Below are 18,953 nucleotides of genomic sequence, written 5' to 3'. Positions count from 1 at the left end.
TGCTAAAAAGTCCTGTTTTTTGCCAAAAATTGAAAAAATTCTAGTTTTTTAACAGAATTGCTGAAGATTTATTTTCTCCTGTGAATTGAGTCTCGCGTTCAGCAAAAAATAGCAGAAAGTCTCGCCATTTATCACAATTGCCATTAAGTCTCATTCTTTACTAAAAATTTGTCTCAAAATTTTCAGTTTTCTGCTTGATTTTTCCTCCAAAAATGTTCAAAAAATCTCGCTTTTATGCCAAAAAGTTGCGAAACAGTCTCACTTTTTTGATAAAAATTGTAAAACTGTGTCTCTTTTTCGAAGTCCTGTTTTTGTTAAAATTGCCAAAGTCCTGGTTGTGGAGTATTTAGTTTCATAATTTTTTTTATATTAAATTTAATTGAAATGTTTTTTGTTTTTCTGTGATTTTTTTCTGCATTAAAATATTGAAAAATTTGTATCATCTGTACAGTTTGTTAGGTTTTTAGAGGCTCTTACATTTTGAATTTTAATACTTTTTTTTTCATACAAATCCCCTATGCCCCACAATGGGCCTTCTTTCACACATCTGAAAAGATTTTAGTGATAGGGAGAACTGAATTTATTACTTGATGAAAGACCAGCCTGATTTATTGTCTTTTAACCAGTGTCTATGGCATCTCCGGTCCTCTACCTGTGTGTATGTAGTACTTATAGTAATAGTACCTATTTATTTTTCGATCCTATTTTCGTATGTAATCGAATCATAAATCGTAATAAAAGGACTGAAACTGAAGCACCTTCATGCCTAAGACGTCAGCACGATTACGTTAAATTTCACTAGTTAAACCAACCATGTTGAAAACTTGAAAATTATTTGCAACAAAGGAGAACAAATTGTAAATTTTATTAATTGGTTACGCGCTCGTACGACTTAGACGACGATGCATTGATGCTATTTGCATCATACACGTACTTACCATTTACTTACCTACAGTGTTTGATTTCTCTTCGTAAATTATGCGTGAAAACGCAATTTTATACAATTTACCATTTTATTGTTTTCGTTATCGCCTCACTAGTCGTTGATTAATTTTGTTTAATGTGTGTTTGATTTTTTGACCGACGATTTGTCGTTAAATTCATTATTTACGCTCGCGAAGAAGACGCAAATTTTTTTGCATGTTTTGAAGTGCATTCATATTTCTTGGCTTTAATGTAAAAGCTGTGTCGTTTCAACTTTATATCTCAAAAATACGTTCGGGGACACGAGGCAGTGGTTTTAGAGTTGTGTAGGAAATTGACGTCATCCTCACCTCAACCTGTGATTCTAACATCATCTAACCAAGGTTGATTTTTATTTGCGGTTCGGAGGGACACCCCTTCTCCCCCCACCAAAATGCTGAGGAAATAATGCAGACTGCAGGAGACCCTTGAATTTTGGAGGGACTTCCCAGAGACTCATGATGGTCATGAATAACAGGAGCTCATAAAAGTGGAAGAAACCGGAGGGACTTGGCCCTTTCCTTACAGGTCTTTGCTTAAGAATCAGATTAGACGTTACCCCATTACACTTTCTAGAAAAAATTGACTGAAAATTTAAAATTCGAGCCAATTTCAACTTTCAACCTACCTAAATACCAAATATACCCTTATTCCCTGTAAATCCGACTGAATACACCATAATTTGTGACGTCATCGGTTACCGATTCTCGTTCTGATTTGGCCTTTTCCACTAAACTTTCCGGAGTCAACCCGATGCCCGCGAATAATTCTTTTATTTAATTTTCTCTCCTTTCTTGACCCTGCACCATTATTATTTAAACGTATTGTGTACCGTGAAATGGCCTATACGCTATGACGAATGGTATTACAATTATGTATGTTCGAACTCGAACCTCGAGAAGAAAAAAAAATGGTATTAGAAGAAAAATTATTATAAATTCAGTGTCAATTAGAAAATTACACGAAGGCTAACCGGTAATTGTGGTCCATTCATAAATCAATTAGGTGACTTAATTACTTGTGTGTACAATATGCGTTAATTATTTAAAAATTGAGATTATTATTTTTGTTGATGTTGTTTGTTTTGCTTTTTTTTTTCTTTACAGAAATTGAAATTGTTGCTGTTGAAGAAAGACGATACTAGCGTGAATAGCTTGTTGTCGCACTTACGTAAAATTAACGACCATCTTGGCAAAACTGGTACACGGTTTTTAACCGGCGACACAATGTGTTGCTTCGATTGCGAATTGATGCCACGTTTGCAACATATTAGAGTAGCAGGTATCATATTTTTAAATTATTATAACCGTGTATGATTGATAAATTTAATTAAACACGTTTGTAACGAATTTTTCCAATGGTATTATTAGTCGTTGTCGAGACTGTTCTGTATGAACACGATAAAGTCTTGTGCGAACCTGTTGTTTATGTAAGACGTTCAAATATAGGTACCTATTTGATTGGATTGGAAATTGGCCGGAGTGGGTTTATTATTGGGTTTAAATTTTAAAATAATGATTACATTCAAAACTACCTACTTTTAGTGGAAAACCTCGCTAAACTTCAACAAAAAATCAGCGAAATTAACGAAACAAAAAATTTGACCAAATTTTGTAAAATCTAAAAAAGTTACAAAAATTATTGATAAGATTTCATACAATATTGTTAGAAAGTTGTCAAAATTGCAAAAATTATGAAAATCCGTATTTGTATCGAACAAATATTAAATGTCAACTGGTTTTTTACAGGAAAATATTTCTTGAATTTTGAAATACCCACAGAATTCACCCATCTTTGGCGGTACATGCTTCATATGTATCAATTAGATGCTTTTACACAAAGCTGTCCAGCTGATCAAGACATCATAAATCATTATAAATTACAACAAGTGAGTGCTTTCATTGAAACTAAGAATGTAAATATTGTGTACATTGCTGAGAAACTTTCATCGTACGTGATGTGTAGGTCTAGCTTCATACTGAAAACTATATTATGAATATGCAACATCGTTCATTACGTTGACTTAGAAAAATTAAACCCAAGTTTATTAATCTTTTTGAACTGGCTGTATCTTGTTTTTTCTTTTTTAACTACGTATGTGACCGTCAGGTTAATGGATTGTAATTGAGGTCGTCACTAGGTGGAATTATTTTTAAATATTTAACGTAATAACCGAAGTGTTTTTTGCAGGGTATGAAAATGAAAAAGCACGAAGAACTCGAGACACCCACATTCACTACTTCGATTCCAGTAGACATTTCTACCGAAGATTAAACACCTTTGACAAGTCGAGCTTAAAACGAGAATATTTGTTCTTAAATTATACTTGTTACCATAGTCGCATTTCAAAAAAAAAAAAAAAAAATGATGTTGTATCTGTATCAATACGCAGCTTTCAAGATCATATTGTTAAATCTAACCATATACATAGAAATGGTGTATGTATGACTTCGAGCTTTTTAAAAAAAAAATCAATTTCAATTATGGCGAGAAATTGTCAATTATGTATATTTTCGATTAATTTAAATCGATTATTTTAGTAATTTATTATTATAATTATTATTTTATTTCTTCTTCTTTTTTCTTTTTTAAAGATAATTATAGCTGCACTTTTTCTTTGTTTCTTTTACAAAACTTTTTTTTCGCAATTTACGCGCAATTTTTTTTATGAATTGATAGGTGGACTACATTTTTTTTTGACGCGAAATTGTGGCTGTACTTTTTTAAGAATTAGAATTTCGTCTGATATTTCCTATGTATTTTCAAGACGATTATTTCATGTCTGTTGAGACGTTAATATACAAATCACCACGGATATAAAGTAGACATTTTACTATTAGTTTTAGTAGATTAATGTTTAACACTGAAAATGGTATAACATAGAAAAATAAATATATTTTTATTGCATTGTGTACTTGCGCTATTAATTACAAATGCTTGGCATTGAAAATGAAAAGTTGATCTTTTTTCCAGCTTATTATATAGTACGATAACGACTACCGGGGTACTTTGAAACGATTGCCATATCGATGAAACTATTTTTAAAAATTGTTTCACAAAGAATGACTCACTAGAAATGATTGGTGCTGGTTTCCTCGTTTTTTTTTTCAATTTTCAACATACCACGTATGTATGTTCATCTACATACATATATTGACGTTAATTGCTTTTTCATCGCAATGATCTAAAAAGTTGTTCTGGCAAACGGCACGTACGCAGAATTTTTCCATGAATAATTTCATCATCAGCGAAAGCTAACAATGGGTAATAACTAATAAGGGATGTGAATTGATCGAAAATTATGATGTACACCAGTGGAACAAATAAATAAATTGGTGGGTGATCAGGCTTTTTCGCATATTTTCAATTTCAACTTCAAATATTCAATGAATGTTCAGTTTAAGGAAATAATTCAACTGGGTTTTTGCCCTCTTGGGCAAGTTATGAAGTTGATGAATGGTACTTCGAAAACTTGATATATTTACTTGATCGAGGCGATTTTCCTGTCCACCATTGGTAAGAAAATAAAGAACTAAGGAAAAATACTCCTTCGATGAATAAAAAACAAGGAAAATTGATATGGGATCCACTGAAGGAGTGGCTCAATAAACAAAGATCTGTTGTATTAATTACAAATAATTTTCTGATTTTTCATCAGAATAATAATAAAAGAGCGTTACGTGAATCATAAAATTTAATTCAAAACTTAATACCTATCTACACACTTCTCCAACAAAAAAAAAATTAACGAACGATATAATCTTCCGGATAGTTATAAACTTTGGGGAAGGACTTAATTTCTTCTTCAGTATAAGTATCCAGCGTTCGAGGAATTATTCTTATCGGTCTGATTTGATTTGTTACATTTTCTAAAATTTCAGTCGGAACGTTTTCGTCGGGAAAAACATGCAACCTCTCCATTGTATAACGTCTTTGTAAATTATGACCTAAATTCGCATACACTGATTTTTTGAAAATCTGAAACAAATAATTAATAGTGAAAATAGGACTCGATTATTGATAAATAAGTATTCTGAAAGGTTAACGCGATAAATACCATTGTCGGATCTCTATCGTGCAACTCCCAAGCTCTGGTATAAGTTTTCCCCTTAGCGTAGCCGGTGTCATGAAAGTATACCCTCCAACGCCATTCCTCTCCGGGTAAAGCAACTTGACGGCTATTTATCACCACAACGTGATCTCCACAGTTGCCTACAGGTGCAATGAAATACACAATACAGCGATGTGGTAAAATGTAAGAGCTGACGTCAAGTTGAGCTTATCAAGAAGATTCTTACCCATTGGATGATATGTCGGCTTATATGTTCCTTTCAGATATTTACAAATTAGGGGTGCCGTTAATAGAGGATTTTGCCAACGAGCATCGAATATGTGCCATACTCTGGTTAGAGCATTCCATTGCTGTAAAAGAAAACACAATAGTTATTTGGCGATGAATTCAATTTCTGATGGAGATAAATGCGAATGGCTTACCTTGACTCGTTCCCACGAAGACATTATTGGAGCAAAATTGTAAAAATGTATCTCACTTTGAGGCCGCCAGACTTGCTTAATTCATTAATCAACACCTCTATATCATATTAATTCTTTTATTAAAGTGAAATCCATAAAAAAAATACACATTGAAAAGTAAAAATATTGTTAAAAAAATTCAGAAGTGATAAAAAAAAAACTAAAAAGATCTCAAGACTCCGGCATGGAGCATGGTGAAAAAAAAAGCCAAGTCATTTTCTATTTGGTAGTTGATTAAATTCTACGCTCCTATTGGCGAAATGAAGAACGAATTCAAAATTCTTACCAGGTAGCTTTGACAACAGGTGAATCATGACTTTTTATCAAACTAATTTATCAATAATTATCAAATTCTTCAAGTTTTCGAAAAATTGAATAATTGAAGGATCAAGATTGAATAATTTATTAGTTGTCGTGAAAATCAATTAAACTTCGTTACAGCAGCTAAGATTGTGAATGATTCAACGCTAGTATCTGTAGAATTCTCACCGTGAGTCATTTATCTAGTGTGGCATTTTCTTCACAGTTTCTTTAGTACATAAATTCCAATGTATAAAATATATGTTTTTTGATGACCAAATATTACACTGTGAATACATTTGAAATAGAAGAAGCTGTGAACTTTACGAGCTTACGATGAGCAACCTGAAAGATGAATTAAATCAGTATTTAAACCGAGGCGATCAAACGAAGAATGGCATTTCATTTGGTAAACAAACTTTCAATAAAATTTTCAAGAAATTGGAAACTGAAGATAACGAGGATCTATTGAACAGTAATAATCAGAAATATTATCAAGGATGGTTTGAGTGTCCCTCGCTGGTAAGCAACTGGATAAAGCCTTTAATCATCAGTGTTCGATTAGGTACTTATCTAATCTGTAATGTTTACATTCATTTCAGAGTCGAATGCAAAAACTCATCTGTTTCTGCATATGTTTGTGTGTAAGTGGTCTGTTTTTCGGATTATCTCTTCTGTACATTCCTGTAATTGTCTTGAAGGCTAGAAAATTCGCATTATGCTTCACCCTTGGGAGTTGTTCTACTTTGTGCAGGTAAAATAATGATTCCGTATCAAGTTTGATTTCAGTGCCAATACTTACATGATAGAAACATTTACCTAATAATTTTTTTGTGTTTTTTTCAGTTTTGCTTTTCTTTGGGGACCAGTAAACTACCTAAAACATCTTTGTTCAGTGGAACGTTTACCATTCACAGCGGTTTATTTTGCTTCATTAAGCGCAACTTTATATTTTGCCATGGTTATGCAAAGTACCATACTTACAGCATTATGTGCTGTAATTCAGATAGTTTCGTTAGTATGGTTCGTTGTTACTTATATTCCCGGAGGTCAGACCGGATTGTCAATGTTTAGAAGAATTTTTACTTCGGCAGTTTCCTCTTCGGTTTCTAATACACTACCTGTGTAAATTTGTTATTTAGGAGTTGCATCAAGTTCCTACGTACAATTTTTTTAATTTTTAAATTTTGCCATGTTGTAACCTCATGTCAATTTTGTGTTCTATGTAATGTCATATTTATTCATTATTATTTTTATGTATCGAATTTCTGTTATTAAATGTTTTCTAAAATGATCGTTTTCAACGCTGTAACGTCGTATCTGCATCGATAAGTACAGATGTTAAAGTTCAATGATAATACTTCTATCAAGAAATTGCCCATCAATGACGTATCATCAATTGCTTCAAAAATGGATGCATAAGTAAATATGTTGATTAGTTGTGTTCGGCAATTGAATAAGAAACAATGTCTGGTGAGTTGAAATGCGGAAGTTATATTCTCTGCGCAAAAAATTACAATGTAAGTTCAAAATTCTCTATACCTGTTTTAGACATGGATTTAGACAGAAGAGTGAATATTGATGCTCCCAGATGGGATCAGAATACTTACATAGGTCGCTTGAAGTATTTTTTTAACGTTACTAATCCTCTGTACATCCTAAAAACTGATGAAGATTTGAATAAAGCTAAAGAACTGGTTGATAAATACAAGTAAGTAGGTAATATTTTTACAACTTTTTTTTTTCAATTTTTTCGATTTCAAAAAACATACCTAATAATAATTTCCTTAAAATTCCAGATCCGGTCAACCGTTGCACGGAGTAACATTAAATGATGTGTATCATGCTAAGAATGTCGTAGATTCAGCTTTTCACCCTGATACTGGGGAAAAAATGATCCTGTTTGGAAGAATGTCTGCTCAAGTGCCCATGAATATGATAATTACTGGATGCATGATCACTTTTTATAAGTAGGCAAATTACTGTACTTAACTTTGTCAAATTATACAGCAAAATAGTTCATTCCTAAAAAAAAAACAACAACAACAACTTAGGTACACATTTTTAAATATTTTTTGAGTAAATTTGGCTCGTGCGATGGTCTCGATGATATCATTTTGATTTTTGACGAACGCCTAATTGCCTACATTTTTTTCTAGATCAACTCCTGCGGTTGTATTCTGGCAATGGTTCAATCAGTCATTTAATGCTTTGGTGAATTATACAAATCGAAGTGGTTCCTCCGAAATTTCAACAGAGTAAGTGCCCTTACACCTGTAGGTACATATTTTTAATTTTTTATAAAACTATTTTGTTATCTGCGCTATTTACGATAAAATATTTTTACGAAAAAATGTCGACATGGTTAAGTTCCTTTATTTTTGATGTTCATTTCTTAAACGAACTTTACACTTTTGATAATCATACATGTGCATGCATTGCAGACAAATTACAAAATCATACGTTTTAGCAACAAGTGGAGCTGTATCTACTGCCATTGCGTTAAATAAACTTGCCAAGGTAAAGTTTACTCTATTTCCGAGAATTAGTACTTTTTTAAAAATAGGTATGACCCAACGCGAGAGAAGCCACCAACCAGTTCAAAAATCGTTTTTCGGATTTGATATTTTGAGTAGTTCTAAATCTCTTTTCTCCTTTTTTCATCGATCCCACGTACCTACCTAATCACCTAATAACTCTCTGGCTTTTCTCACGTTGAGTCACAAACGATGATTGACTTTTTTCATGTTGTACTTTTCTGTTGTAGAGAGCCCCCTCAGTGGTCAGTAGATTAGTGCCATTCGCTGCGGTGGCTGCAGCAAACTGTATCAACATTCCATTGATGAGATATAAGTAAACGCAGAGTTTTGCCAAAGAACATTAATTATAAGCCTATAGGTAATTATTATTTGTAAATATGTTTTGAATTTGAAATTTATATTTTTAGGGAATTGGAACAGGGATTATCTGTAGTTGACGAGAATAATAATCTATTAGGACATTCCAAGACGGCAGCCACGTATGGAATATCAGCAGTGGTTCTAAGTCGTATTTGTATGTGTGCTCCTGGGATGAGTAAGTGAAAAACACGAGAAATTATTTTTAATTCAAGGTGCGTTTGCTAATAACATTTTTGTTTAGTTTTAACTCCATTTATCGTTGAATGGATTGAAAGGAAAGGAGTGATTAGACGATACCCCTGGCTACCTGCTCCTTTACAGTTACTGTTGTGTGGAGTATTTCTAACATTCGCGACGCCTATGTGTTGTGCTTTATTCCCTCAAACATATCCAATTGCCATTCACAAACTAGAAACAGAAATCCAGGTACCTAAATAAAAATGTATTTAAATTAGGTTTTAGGTTCCTTAGTTTCTTACTAAAGTTATGTGTGGTTGAATCCAGCGATTGGTTGCAGCTCAAACTGTGCCCGTTAAAAAAAAAAGTGTAACTTTATGACAGGAATTGCGAAATATGGAAAAACAAAATTTCAATATTTTTCCAACTTAAGCTATCGAAATAAGAATTTTGAAAGAAAATACGTTCTCCTCAGTTTCAATAGGCCTACACTATTTTTTGAAAGTTGAAACAATAAATTTTTTCACGGCGAAATTCTAGGCAAGGCATCGGCATCTAGATACATTTATTTAATATAAAAATAAATTTCAACGTTTTCCACTGCAAATCAATTTTCTAGTGTTCCAATGAGGAAAAATTAGAGCATTTAAAAGTTGAATCGAAAGTTATACCTACATATACGTACAAACTAAAAAAAAATGAAAAATTGTGTTTCTACGTATGTAGGTATAGAAACCTTCCCGAGAGCAGCAAAAGAATATAAAATAAATACTCGAGTAAGTTGTGCACTGCGTGAAAAATTTTCTTCTAGAAAACGCCTTCTGCGAGCTTAATGTCTTGTGGATATGTATTTCGAATATGAAAAATGAAATTTTCAATAAATATTGGAGGAAAATCCTGTTTATTTTTTTAAAGAAAGGATAAAATAAGTACTTGAGGATCAAATTTTACAAAGTATCTCACTTATTTAACTGTGTAACACACTAACGCTATCTCTAGGCTAAAATGTACGGATTCCTTTTCAATTATTTTGTGCCATATTTTCATGTTTCAAATCAAAATTAGATTAAAAATAATGTGTTTTTATTTTGAAATTTTGATAAGAATTATTTTCAGTAGAATACAGTGAATCAATTGTTTAAAAATATACTTTTTACCCCTACAGGAAAATGGCAAAAAGTTGAATCCAGTTCCACTAATCGCCTACTACAACAAAGGATTGTGAATGACTATGGTGTTACTGACACAGTTACCTTTAAAATGTATTTCAATCAAAGTAAATTCTTCATTTTAAATAAATAATTGAACTGTGCTGTGTAATTTGTCAGTGTTGATGTGTTAAATTTTTCAAGTGTCGATGATTTTTATTAAACTATGGATGAGTTTGTTCAACGTAATCATTGGTAAATTTTTTTCACACCATGTAAATGGTAAACTGTGCTCATGTTTGGATAATCTACGGATAATACACTAGGTAAGATGCAAAAGCATGTTGAGTGAATGAGATTTATTAGGTTAGGTATTTAATTTAGGTACCTATATTATTTGTTTTACATAAGTTATATTTAGAAAATTTTATCTTGCACCCATGAAATAATGAAAAATTATCTACAGATTGGCTGGATAGTAATGTACTCGTATATTCACTCACATCGATTTCCAAACGGAAGATCATATTCTGTGTGTTTCTGCTCAAGTTTTATTCTTCATTTGAACTCGACTTTCAAACACGAATCCTACGCATACTTTTGTGATAGAAATCCTACCTGTTTCAAGATAGTCTTACGAAGAAAAAATCAGTATTACTGAACCAAATTTGAAAAACATTTTTAAATTGATTTTGTGCCATTATAAAGTTTCAGATCAACTCACTGCATTTATGAAAATACTTTACGTGCCTACGAATTTGTCCAGAATAGTAAAGACATTAAGGTTTATTGCAAAATTGAAAGTTGGAAAACGAAAAAGATGAGCAAATATTATATTTCAATCAGAATATGAATGGAGAAATGGTTCGATGATAGCACCAAACATTCAAAAAACTTATTCATAAAGTATTATTTAGTTCTGCGGGGATTCAACTTGAGTAGGTACCTTTGAATTGAACAAATTAGTCAATGGGATTCACTGCCTGATGAGCTTGAAATTTAGAAAATTAATTTTTGATCAGTTCTTCACATTAAATGTTTACATTAGATGTTCAATGAAGAACATGAATATTACATTCATAATCACTTAGGCATCTACCTAAATGGTAAATTTAACCTTAATAGCAAAATAAATGCAGCTGAATGAAAATTTTATTGCGCTTTTTAACATTTTGATTTAAAATTTAGAATGAGTAGGCATTTTTGGTTGAGGTGAAGTGATGATGATGAAGTTGTGCACATTTCCCTACAATAATAAATATGATGGGATAGTAAAATAGGCATTCAAGTTTGGAGTAAAAATCAATGTTTGAAAAAAAAATGCGTGCTTCTTGGTGACTTCTAAATTTTTAGGTTTTGTTATTTTGTGATAAAAAGTGAAAATAAAAGTAGGCTTACAATCAGGAATACTTTGAATGAACAATTGGATGAATGAATTAAGCTTATATTTACTTCAATTCTTAGTATTATTTCAAAAATATACCTACTAATATGTCTTTTCAATTACGCGCGTGATAGTGAATCAAAATTCCTACGAAATAATAAAAATTAATTTGAAATCACTAATTTTTAATGCATGTTATTACATTATTCAGAAATGTACTTTTTTTTCACCTCAACATTGTTCGAGTAATAGAATTTATTACATTATTGATAAACACGCAATGGAGGCTTATTTTTGATTAGATAGGTATTGATTTATAAAAATTAATTATTTCTCATTCAACGTAGCATTCTCTATATTCTTCATCACACACAATATTTTCATCCATGCAACTTGGCACGATCATTTACCTACTCAGCCTTCCAAATAATAATATGTTATCATATTTGCACCGAAGTCGCAAAAGTAGATATCTTGCTGCTGTAAGGGGTGAATTTTTTCGCTTGAATGAAAAAAACTCTTCTTTTAGTGAAGTTGGGTTAGTGCAAAATGCGCGATTCAAATTCGATTCAACTAATAAAAATGCAAGATGAATCTGCTTCTAGTGTCATCTCATCTCTGTATTTTAATTTAACCAACATTCAGAGTTCCTCAGTCAGAACACTGGACTAATTTGACAGAAATGTGTCCCAGGAAGTTTTCATTTACTTTACGAGCTTCGTTGGTCCTTTGGTCCTCAGAAAAAACTTGCTCAACACACTGGCGAGAGGGAGATACTGAGAAATCGGTATTGATTAAAAAAGAAAAGAGAAAGTTCCGCGAGGGCGTAAACTCAAAATGCGTGATCCAGTATTACGCATCCAGTAGGGTAAAAATATTACTTTAGTATCTTTTATTATATATCGCTAGCTTTTCCATTTACCACGTTCATTTACAAAATGTGCTAGGAGATCATGGCACATAATTGTTCCAGAAATGAGTTTCATTCATTCGAGGCAACTTTTCCAAATTGAGGAACTACGTAACTCGAATAAAATATTCGTGCAAATTTCTCGGCTATAAATACACGGAATGTGGTTCGTTATACGTAGGTACGACTAGGAAAAGCCAAAATTCGACCTACTTTTCTCGACAAAATGTAAATCGCATGCGTCGTCTGGAAAATCAGCAACGTGAAGCGTTTTCCACGCTGGCTAAGCCGGGATTTTTCCTAGGCTAGCTTCGTTAGTTCAATTGAATTTTCCATCCTCTGGAAATAAAATACGAAGACAAACGATTAGAGAAACAGTAAAGTAATACCTAAAATGAAAATTACACTTTTTTTTTTTTTTTTTTTTATTAATTCAAAATAATAATTGAACATGAACTAAAAACAGAACCCAAAACGACAACGTGTATTGTTTTCGATGAAAAACTCAGGAATAAATGCGGAACATGCCATGCGGCAGTCAGCCTGGTTGCTACGTTGCTAGCCTACCTACCAGCATTCACTTTTGAAAGTGGGAGAGCTCGTGGTAGGGGAATCGAACGTTCCCCTTCCACCGAGTATTACTTTTTCAACGCAGCAACCATTCCACCCCCCTGAATGTAATGTAACAATGAGCTCTTCCGGACAGATACTCGCCTTTCGAGAGAACCTAAACATAATGTTGCATTGAAGACTAGTTGGAAACGCACGGTTGTGTATTTGTGTATTATCCCGCCATTGTGACGTCATTTTTAAAAAGAAGTGCTAACGTTGAGGTGGCAAATGCGCGTGTGTCCGTGTTTTGTGTAGTGTGTGCGTGTATATTAATTTTCGATATTATTTTTAAATAGTTTAATTGATAATTAATGCTTCGAAATGTTGTGAGTTTATAAAATTATCGTTGCGACGACCATTTCGCGCGGTTATCATACATTTTGATTCGAGTTATTGGAGTTCGTTTAGAGTTTGGTTTCGTTGTATTATGGTGGTTTTCGGTTAATATACGCTTGATGCATGGTTCAATTTTTGTTACACGTGTAATGTAAACGAAAATAGTTCCAAATGAGGTTTTCGGACAAAAATGGTTAGGGAGACTCGTCATCTTTGGGTCGGAAATTTACCGGAAAATATTCGAGAAGATAGACTTCGGGAACTATTTAAACGGTAAGAATTTTGATTATTATTTGTACCATAGTAAGTACTACAGCTTACCAGTCACCGTTACACGATGCAATCGCATCTGGTTGCGTATGGAAAAAAACTTGAGTAAAGAATATACACTTGATTCACATTCGATTACTTGAATGGAATTTGAACGAGGTCTCGTGTATATCGATTACTTTTCAGAGCGATAATTCAGTTCAATTATCAGCTTCGGTTCGATATATTCACGAAAAACGTCGAGAATTCGTTAATTTTGTAACGAAAACGGTACACAGTACACGTGAAATGCAATGGCGTATACTTGAATACGCTGCATTCGAAAAATGGAACGTTATTTTCATACTTCGATTATCTCGTCTTCTCGTTTCAATCTCTAGTTCTCGAATGAAATTCGGTATTTCTCGATTAGCACGTTGAATTCTGCGGTAAGATCTAATCAAATTGAATGATAGGCTTCAAAATTCTACTGCTCTAGTCTTCGTCCTGTTTACAGGGTGCCCCAAAGTTTGGTACCGTATTTGAAATCGGCTTACCTGAATGCTCAGGATATTGGTACCGTGATGAGGTCTTTTGTTGTCATGCGGATAGCCTAGATAGTCAAATATGTTGATGTAGGCACGTGCAAACTTGCACAGCTAGGCTAAGATGTCGTGTTTCCAGGTGACTTTTATACCGTTGCTGTGCTGAATGCGAGTTGGATGAGAAGTTTTTCGAAATAATCAGTCACCACTGTAATGAAAAAAGCCCAAAAATTGATCACTGATACTTGGAAACCGGTCAGACATGAGAAACTGAAAAAATTACATTCTTATGAAGGGGTTCCCATATTTTGGTTTCTGTCGTTGCAAAAACGAGACAAGTTTTTTTGTACGATACATTGATATTGTAATGATTTGAAAGCTATCAAGTATGAAACTTTCTGATAACAGATGATCCTGTTTCTCTATGTTCGAAATTCCGTTCTGTATTTTTCACGAAATATTCCACTTGAAGCAATCGAATGCCGGCGAAAGCGCTTGCTACGATACCTTTGTCGTCAGTTGAAATGTTCCTCTCGCTGTAAAATCACACTTTGAGAAAAATACATTCGAATGTTAGGATTGTTATTACTTCTCTCGAACAGTTGACAATATCTTACTAGTTACTTGAGGCAAACTGTTTCTACGATAGAGTTGTACAGGTCTACATGTCGTTCGGTGTGTGTAAAAAATAGAAAACGACCTCCCAGCTTGATGGCCCTTGCTCGAAGAACCTTTCAATTGGAACAATTCATAACCTGATACTGAATTCTGGCATATTTTGTGTACATATTCGACCAACCTAAAAGTATAGAAATATCTTTCTATCTTTGCAGATAACGAATATGTATTAGCTGAAAATTCGTGTCTTTTTTCTTGATTTCTTTCATGTTTCTACTCGACTTGATTTTTGATTAGATTGCGTGCAGACAAATGAACGAGAAGTATGTAATATGCATGAAATAATTTGGTTCAAGTTGTATTACTTTTACCTGCAAAGTAAATTGCACGAATTATTTTGTCATCATTTGTCATTTATTTCCCATCATTTCAGTCATTTACTGTATATCGATGATTCAAAACAAACTTCTTGAATCATTTAGAAATTCGAAATGTGAAACGATGAAAATATATGTCATCTGTTACAATGAGGCTCATTTTCGAAATTATCATCGTAATACCTGTAATAAGTAAATCCCGCCACAGATAATGATGGAAAAATTTCAATCGATTAGAATATTATTTCGAATCGAGAATGAAATAACGTTAATTTGGAAACGTTATACTCTGAAACAGATTTGTCTATAATTGGAGACTCAGTTTATTAACCTGTGAAATGAGTATATATCTTATTTTATCGCTTGTAAAACGCCAGAAATAAATACGATAATGTTCAAGACGAGAAAACCGAACGAATCGGTGTAAATTTAATTACGAAAAATCAACTGTTACTGACAGCGAGGTGGAAAATAATTGAATTTCATTCGACGAATATGACGATGAAATCGACCCGAGTATATTGGGATTGTTTAGGGAATTTTTGGCGGTAATTTTTTCGATGTTTATTTGGCCAGTGAGTCATAAAATGTACTTATTCTTCGCTTTCAGAGTTCATCAAATTTGTTAAAAATGAAAATGAAAAAATAAATCTGTGCTATCTCAGGACTTGAAAATTTTTCTTGGGATATTTTAGTCGAGTATTTAAAAATTGTCGATATTAATCACGTTATATGTACGTGTATCGTTTACGATCATTTTCTCTAGAAAATTTCCTATGTACGTAGTAGGTAGTAGGTATACACACAAATTACGTTATTAAAATCTAAAACAGCTGCTTGTGTGGTGCTGTTTGAAGTAGGTACGTTAAATGAGTTCAACGTTATCAATTATAATGCCATATGGTGCGAATGAAATTTTTTCCGGTCTGACTGTAGCGAAATTTTCTATCTTATCGTGACGTAAAACAATAGTAAGGCTTACTTTGAACTTTGAATTATTAGCTTGCTCAAGTTTGAATTTGATAAGGGAAAAATTCTCGTCATTGTTCGAATACTTACTGAAATTCAGGCTTCATTTTTTTGTGTAGCTTAGGACTTGTTATTTTTGAATAAAATAAGCGAACTGTGAACGTTCGTGTATTTGGACTGTTGATTAATAAAACTAAAGAAATGGATAATGAAATTTGTCAAGTTGCAGTGTAAATAACGAATATCTCTCGTGTTTATGACGATAATTGATCAAAAGGTATATAGAAATCATTGGTCCTGTTTTCTCTTGAAATGAGTAGGTGAAGAATTTTATTGTTGAAAGTTGAAAGATGATAATAATTGAATACTACGACATTTCGATAATGCAGCCTTTTGTAAAATAAAAAAAGAGAGAGAGAAAAAAGTATTGACGTTGCTGCTTTTCAAAATGTTTCTCTCAATTAGGGAAAGAAAAAAAGGTGCAGCGTTGTCATGTCGAAATGAAACAGACCTTAGTATAATCGATAGATTTCAAGTTACTAAATTTTTGAAGCCTTTGAATTCGCTTTTGTTACCATCTCTTTTAAATTTTTAATGAAAACCGTTTGTAAAAATCAAGTTTTCAAGCATATCGAGCGCGTGTAATAAACTTTTCAAGCTGAACTGAAATATTTCTCGCTGAAAAAGCATCGAGACCGATTCGCTAGAATAGCAGAATTTGGAATTGTTTTTGTTAGCAAAAAGAAAGAAGAAAGTATTTTTGGTATCCTTTCAAAAGGATCGTTATTATTTCGAGATTTTTTTTAAAAAAACGTGAAATAATGTAATTTGATGTTGAATGAGAAAACAATATTCATTTTCAGCTTGAAAAGTTTTTGTTTCTTTCGTACGAGATGACGAAGGTTGTTCTGTTATTGGAAGACTGATGGTGTGAGTTTTTTTCGCAAATCTATACAACACAAGTATTTCCTCGAGTAAAAATTCACAGCTACCTAATTTAATATTTTCTTACATATTCCTCGGGTATTTTAAACAGTTGACAAAAAATGTGTTGGATGTTGGACTGCCCAATTCATTAAGTAGGCATATTCTTGGTGTTGAAGTGCACTTACAATGAAACCTTTTTTAGGTTTTCAACGTCGATTGAATCAAAATTTTGATTCATAGCACCTCCCCCTCCCACCCTTTATTTCAGAACTTGATTTTTAGCTTCGTAAGTCAATTTTTTCGATTCTTGATGAATCTCTTGAAACTGATCATTGGTATATTTGTTGTGATATAAGGTTTGGGTGTTGGTGTTGGTGACCAAAATCATATTTTTGAGAAAAACACGTTGAAAGTTTTACTGTCGATGATGAAATTTTTTTGATTTTGACATTTTTTGGTCTTGGGTGGGGGTGGATGAGATGATGAGGCACAAATTTCGGATGTTTAAAAGCTCAAATTGGTGAACAGCCACATTGGATGTGAAAGAGTCCCACAAGTTCAAAAATTTTTACCCCCACCCCTCCATCTTGTTCCATATAAAAGTTGTAGCTGTTCCAAGTTGACAATTATAATTTTTTTTAGAAAGTGAAAAATCATGGAGATTTTTCTTGCGACTGAAAGAGTTCGAGTAGATTACTAGAGAGGGATTCAACTTTTTTTACAAAGCGAGATAGTGGGGTAGGGTCAAAATTTTTGAATTTTCTGGGACTCTTTTACATGAAAATCCGTCAGAAAATGATTTGAAAATCTTACGATAATTGTGCTACGGACTCGATTGAGGTATTTTCAAATTAATTTGGGGTCTCCAGCAAAAGTAGACTTTTCTCCAGCTCACTGGAATTGCTCCAGAACATCGAAGGACGTTGTATTCGACTTCGGTAACTAAAATTTGGCTTTGGTGACAACCCAGTGAGCTGAATTTTGACTCAATTCTGCGGGTAACAGTTATAGTTTCCTTGTCAAAATGTCTTCATATAATTCTTCAAAATGGTATTCAAATTAAAATTCAATTTCCCACGTTCATTTGAAAGAAAATTGATGAATAATTCCTTTAAAGCTATAGCTTTTTTTCTATTTGACATAAAATTAACATACTAATTCGTAAACTAAACTCAAAAAAAAATGGAACACTAGTTTTAATTAATTTTGGGGGTTATTTTCTAATATGGTCACCTTCTTGTGAGACATATTATGTATTAGGCTACTTGTTAAATCAGTCAGCACGTTTTGTTTTTTAATTCAAGTCGTCCATCATTCAACATCATTTATGTCTAAGGTTTCATTGATGTAAATATTTTTCGTCGTTTTTGACGTTGTTTTGTTTAATTTTATGCGAAAATTCATTCTATCGCGTTCACTTACTTACTGCTTATTTTGTAGATATGTTGTCTCTTTCTGATGATTTAATACAAACAAGTTTGAATATTGCTCAATTACGATCTATCCTTGTTTTCCAAACACATCCAGGCTACAAAAAGAGATAGTCGTATGTACGAGTATTTTAATGGAATACAATGTGCAGTTCTTGTGGGTGTATTTTGAGCTGGACGAGTTGCACTTTTGTTCATGTTTTTTTCTCGAATGAACTGGGCAGTTTTGAAAGATTGCTCTAGGTTGGTGGTGACTTGGTTGTGACGAGATGATGATCTGTGGTAACGAATGATGCTACTATGTATACGTATTATAAACGAGATAACGTCCACTGACACCCGACGTGGGCAATGATAATGGTGAGAAGACGTCTTAGCTTGTAGCATTATTCCTACATACTTTGACTATAGGTCTATGTAGTGTAGTATACTTGATACGTAACGAACTCACGCAAATACTTGTACATAGTACTGTACATTACATTGAATCGAGCACACATAGACAGAGACTAAGGTAGAAGGCGTATAAGCGTAATGAACGAATATACGTACATATATGCATTGTGGGTACTTGA

General features: G+C 32.9%; 5 protein-coding genes across 9 annotated transcripts in view; 4 read left to right on the top strand and 1 right to left on the bottom strand.

The window, feature by feature from the left end:
- The window catches only part of Clic (chloride intracellular channel protein 5), a 29,318-nt gene extending 25,441 nt beyond the window's left edge, over positions 1-3,877 (top strand). The window contains exons 4-6 of the mRNA XM_065354722.1: positions 2,070-2,244; positions 2,712-2,851; positions 3,154-3,877. Of these exons, the coding sequence (XP_065210794.1) occupies positions 2,070-2,244; positions 2,712-2,851; positions 3,154-3,237 (399 nt within the window). The 3' untranslated portion in view covers positions 3,238-3,877. The remainder of the gene's footprint in view (positions 1-2,069; positions 2,245-2,711; positions 2,852-3,153) is intronic.
- Positions 3,878-4,639: 762 nt separating this feature from the next.
- Positions 4,640-5,666, bottom strand: mRpL13 (mitochondrial ribosomal protein L13). The gene is made up of 4 exons (XM_065354730.1): positions 5,458-5,666; positions 5,262-5,385; positions 5,021-5,175; positions 4,640-4,941 (listed from the first exon to the last, which is right to left on the bottom strand). The coding sequence occupies exons 1-4, from the start codon at positions 5,479-5,481 to the stop codon at positions 4,708-4,710; spliced, it is 537 nt and encodes a 178-aa protein (XP_065210802.1). The 5' UTR covers positions 5,482-5,666; the 3' UTR covers positions 4,640-4,707.
- A 156-nt stretch (positions 5,667-5,822) lies between these two features.
- Positions 5,823-7,088, top strand: LOC135838903 (uncharacterized). Of its 2 annotated transcripts, none has more exons than XM_065354727.1 (4): positions 5,823-5,986; positions 6,108-6,318; positions 6,399-6,550; positions 6,643-7,088. In XM_065354727.1, the coding sequence occupies exons 2-4, from the start codon at positions 6,133-6,135 to the stop codon at positions 6,923-6,925; spliced, it is 621 nt and encodes a 206-aa protein (XP_065210799.1). In that variant the 5' UTR covers positions 5,823-5,986; positions 6,108-6,132; the 3' UTR covers positions 6,926-7,088. The 2 variants fall into 2 exon arrangements, with proteins under 2 accessions (XP_065210799.1, XP_065210798.1); XM_065354726.1 differs by having other exon boundaries at positions 6,105-6,318.
- A 34-nt stretch (positions 7,089-7,122) lies between these two features.
- Positions 7,123-10,193, top strand: Sfxn1-3 (Sideroflexin-1-3). Its single transcript, XM_065354719.1, has 9 exons — positions 7,123-7,269; positions 7,348-7,507; positions 7,596-7,766; positions 7,956-8,054; positions 8,241-8,316; positions 8,564-8,649; positions 8,744-8,871; positions 8,938-9,122; positions 10,039-10,193. The coding sequence occupies exons 1-9, from the start codon at positions 7,263-7,265 to the stop codon at positions 10,096-10,098; spliced, it is 972 nt and encodes a 323-aa protein (XP_065210791.1). The 5' UTR covers positions 7,123-7,262; the 3' UTR covers positions 10,099-10,193.
- Positions 10,194-10,210: 17 nt separating this feature from the next.
- The window catches only part of spen (split ends), a 110,578-nt gene continuing 101,835 nt past the window's right edge, over positions 10,211-18,953 (top strand). For 3 of the 4 annotated variants that reach the window (XM_065354706.1, XM_065354704.1, XM_065354703.1), the window contains exon 1: positions 13,043-13,536. In XM_065354706.1, the coding sequence (XP_065210778.1) occupies positions 13,454-13,536 (83 nt within the window). In that variant the 5' untranslated portion in view covers positions 13,043-13,453. Of the gene's footprint in view, positions 10,348-13,042; positions 13,537-18,953 lie in introns of those variants that run through there. The other variant, XM_065354705.1, reaches the window with a different exon arrangement.

The sequence above is a fragment of the Planococcus citri genome, chromosome 3 (genome assembly GCF_950023065.1).
Source record: "Planococcus citri chromosome 3, ihPlaCitr1.1, whole genome shotgun sequence".
NCBI classification, from domain to species: domain Eukaryota; kingdom Metazoa; phylum Arthropoda; class Insecta; order Hemiptera; family Pseudococcidae; genus Planococcus; species Planococcus citri.
This window is presented reverse-complemented; position numbering and strand designations above follow the sequence as displayed.